This window comes from Penaeus chinensis, chromosome 7 (assembly GCF_019202785.1).
Source record: "Penaeus chinensis breed Huanghai No. 1 chromosome 7, ASM1920278v2, whole genome shotgun sequence".
Classification (NCBI taxonomy): Eukaryota; Metazoa; Arthropoda; class Malacostraca; order Decapoda; family Penaeidae; genus Penaeus; species Penaeus chinensis.
Window position 1 is genome coordinate 38,450,028 of NC_061825.1, and position 3,867 is coordinate 38,453,894.

At 37.6% G+C, this 3,867-nt stretch overlaps 1 protein-coding gene across 1 annotated transcript in view; it reads right to left on the minus strand.

The window, feature by feature from the left end:
- Positions 1-758: 758 nt before the first annotated feature.
- Positions 759-3,867, minus strand: part of LOC125026977 (transforming growth factor-beta-induced protein ig-h3-like) — a 17,544-nt gene continuing 14,435 nt past the window's right edge. Inside the window, exons 16-19 of the mRNA XM_047615583.1 lie at positions 3,184-3,398; positions 2,629-2,818; positions 1,870-2,054; positions 759-972 (exon numbers count right to left, since the gene is read on the minus strand). Coding sequence (XP_047471539.1) covers positions 847-972; positions 1,870-2,054; positions 2,629-2,818; positions 3,184-3,398 — 716 coding nt within the window. The 3' untranslated portion in view covers positions 759-846. The remainder of the gene's footprint in view (positions 973-1,869; positions 2,055-2,628; positions 2,819-3,183; positions 3,399-3,867) is intronic.

The window sequence follows — 3,867 nt, forward strand, 5'->3', positions numbered from 1 at the left end:
ACTAATTGACTCCTTTGTGGTTAAGCATTAGCAGAGCCATCTATGTGCAGAGACATTTCACAAAAATATAGAAAATGAGCCCATTTTTTATTCATTTCCCCCGGCGGCATTGGGATATATACACACATAAGTACATAATGCACACGCACACACACACACACACACACACACACACATATATATATATAAAATGTTTTATATATATATTGTTATATATGTAAATAATGTTTTATGTACATGTTATATATACACACACACACACATATATATATATGTATATATATGTTTTGATTCCCTATCAGTTCCTTATATATTCCCGATGTCTTTACCAATTTTGAAATTCATCTCTTTAGATTCTTAACCCATTAACCCAATGACAGCGGGCTTGTTTACCGTCCCCTTTAGATTTTAGTGAGTTTTGTTACATACAGATGGCTCTACGTGTGCTCAGCAGCAAGGAGTCTATCAACTGGTCCTAGTGACCGATCCTGATTTCCCCATTCCTTGAATTGCCGGGAAAAGGTGTTTTTCTTTGCAAAACTACCAATATTGAAATTGTTATCATTCTAATTGATATTATGACTATTAAATTGTTATTCAAATATTAATAACATCAAAGATAATAAAATAATATAAATGAAGTTGTAGAGCCATCTGTATGTAAAGACAACAGATAAACTTCTTATTATAGTGGGTATAACATTGTAGTTTTGCCACCCGCGCCCATTAGGACTTAAAGCAAGGGAAAACAACAAGCAAAGATTAAAAACGAAAATTTATCTGAAAAAATCATAGTATAAGGTGACACGCGTGAAGACGATGACGTATATACACAATGAGATGACTTTAGATAACGGTGTCGATGACGTGGATGACTCCGTTGGAAACAGGTGTGTTGGGAATCGTCACGAGGGCGGTGTTGGCACTCGTGGAAGCTGTCACGCGACCGAAGGCGTCCTGGGACACTGACAACTGTGGAGGAAGAAGAAATATATATATTTATTTTTGGGGGGTCATTTAAAGGAAAGAGAGAGAGAGAGAGAGAGAGAGAGAGAGAGAGAGAGAGAGAGAGAGAGAGAGAGAGAGAGAGAAGAGAGAGAGAGAGAGAGAGAGAGAGAGAGAGAGAGAGAGAGAGAGAGAGAGAGAGAGAAAATAAATAGTTAATTGACAAAAAATGAAAGACAGAGAAAAAAAGGAAAGAAATGTTATCTCGATTGTCTCTTCCACATGCGTAGGGGAAAAAAATGAGAAAAGAGATCCTTCTCGAAAAAAAAAAAAAAAAAAAATCCAGGCAGATTCTAGATGAATGTTTTAGGAAAGTATGTTAGAGTGTTTGATTTAGCGATTAGAATGTATAGTTTTAAGTCTTAGTTTAATAGAATCTTTGGCTTCTTATTCAACAGCGAAAATGTTATTTAAGTTTTATTTTTGTTTTATTTTTTCTATTTAACAATTACAATGCTAATTATTTTTACATTTTTATCTCTTATGTTTTAGTTTTACATCTAACAATAAATATATTATAATAACCATATAATAAGTAATATGAGTGACGAAAAGAAAGAAGAAAAAGAAGAAGAAGAAGAAGAAGAAGAAAAAGAAAAGAAGAAAAAGAAGAAACGATCATGAAGAAAAAAAAGAAAAAAGAAAAAGAAGAAAAGAAGACGTAGAATAAGAAATAGAAGAAGAAGAAGAAGAAAATGAAGAACAAGAAAAGGAGACGTAGAATAAGAAATAGAAGAAGAAGAAGAAGAAAAAGAAGTAAATGAAGAACAAGAAAAAGAAGAACAAGAAAAGGAAAAAGAAGAAGAACGAAGAAGAAAGAAGAAAAAAAAAAACAAAAAAATGACAACATAACACAACACCAACCTCCTCCTGGCTCGCTGTACTAAAGGTGTTCCCCAAAAGAGCACGGGAGTAGAGGGTTGAAGGGACGACGTGGCGCAGCAGGATCTTCTGAAGGGCAGGGATGTCCTGTAGGAGGCTGTCCACAGTACCAGGAGGGAGCTTGTTGAAGGCGTCGTTAGTAGGGGCGAAGACTGTGAAGGGTCCCTCTGTTGAAGTAATTAGAAGAGATTTATTTTTCGTATTGGGGTTGGATATTGGTTATGGTACGTTAGAGATATGTGGAATTTTACTTGTTCTTTGAGGATTTTTTTGGTTTTGTGTTCATTTCGAGTAGATGAAGTATTTCGAATATATAGCTAACCGTTCTTTAAGATTCCCGCGAATATAAGTATACCGAAAAGAGTAGTAAATATCAGGAGCATGTGATGATATTTAGTAATATAATACCCTGCTAAACGCGCGGATACCCAAGATAAATAACCTCTTAAGATCGACCAAACTCTTCAGAATACCCTTCTAAGAAAGGGGTAGAGAGAGAGAAGAGAGAGAGAGAGAGAGAGAGAGAGAGAGAGAGAGAGAGAGAGAGAGAGAGAGAGAGAGAGAGAGAGAGAGACACGCGGATAACGTCCCTGCCTATCCATCTATACCCAGGATGAAAAACCTCTCAAGATCAATCAAATTCTTAAGGTTACCCTTATAACACGAATAACGACTCAGCCAACCCATCTACACCCAGAATAAATAACCTCCAAGCTCAACCAAACTCCGAGCACGACAAACCAGAGGCGAGGGTGTCGGCCAGGCCAGCGGCGGTCACAGCAGCCACGAGGGTCGTAAATCTGTCGTCGCCAACCAGGGTGTCGACGACCGTGCCCTTGGGAGGCAGAAGGACCTTGTCGATGACATGGACGACGCCGTTGCTCGCGGGGATGTCGGCCTCGATCACGTTTACGCCGTTGACCACCGCGCCCTGGAGGAGAAAAGGGTCACTGATGTGTTTTACTAGGAATTTGTAATGAAAAGGTGATTGATATCTTATTTTATTGGTTTGGGTTGTGCTAACCCTTTCTAGATGTTTATTGAGGTTTTGTTTTTCTGTTTATACAGACTCATCGAGGTGTTTCAAAATCATGGTTACTTCCCCAAATTTCTGAAAATCTCGTTTGATTCACCAGAAATTTAGGGTAAACAGGAGGAAAAACAAACAAATATATAGGATGAATAGGGTTCAGGAGAAAAAAAAAAAAAAGAAGAAGCAGAACAAATACCAATAACAAAAACGAAGACGAAAAAAAGAAACATCCTCACAATATCTTTCCTATCAGTCCTACTCACCGAGGGATTAGAGAAAAGATTGACCCTCAGAGTCCTTCCCTGGGCGGAATTTGCCACAAGATCATTCGCCAAGTTCGAGGAGAAGACTTGACCTGGCAGGACGTGGTAAAGGAGCACGTTCTTGAGGACTTCGGGATTCGCAAGGAGGTAGTTAACAAGTTGGGGTTCGAGAGCTGCGAAAGCTTCGTCGGTGGGAGCGAATACGGTGAAGGGGCCTGGGGGAAAGAGTATGGGCAAGTGTTATATTGTGTGTTGAATATGTATGGTGTGTGGTATATGTTGGATATGTATGGTGTGTGGTATATGTTGGATAGGTATGGTGTGTGGTATATGTTGGATATGTATGGTGTTTGGTATATGTTAGGTGTGTATGTTAAGTATGTATTTATGTGTATTTGCATGCATTTCGACGCATTTTGTATTTTCTTAATCTTATTATTTATCATTATTTTATGTATCCATCAATTTGTTTACGAATATGACTACTATATTTACTTTAATTAATCTGAATACCAGATTTGTTTACGAACTATTATTTATACAATAGTAAGGGAAATGCAGATCCATGCCTGCCAATAACAAATCTGAGACTATAAGAATTTCTCTACCAAGTTCTATCTAACCTTCTCACAAATTCCTCAGAAAAATAGTAAAACCTCATCTCACATTACTAGAGAAAAATAA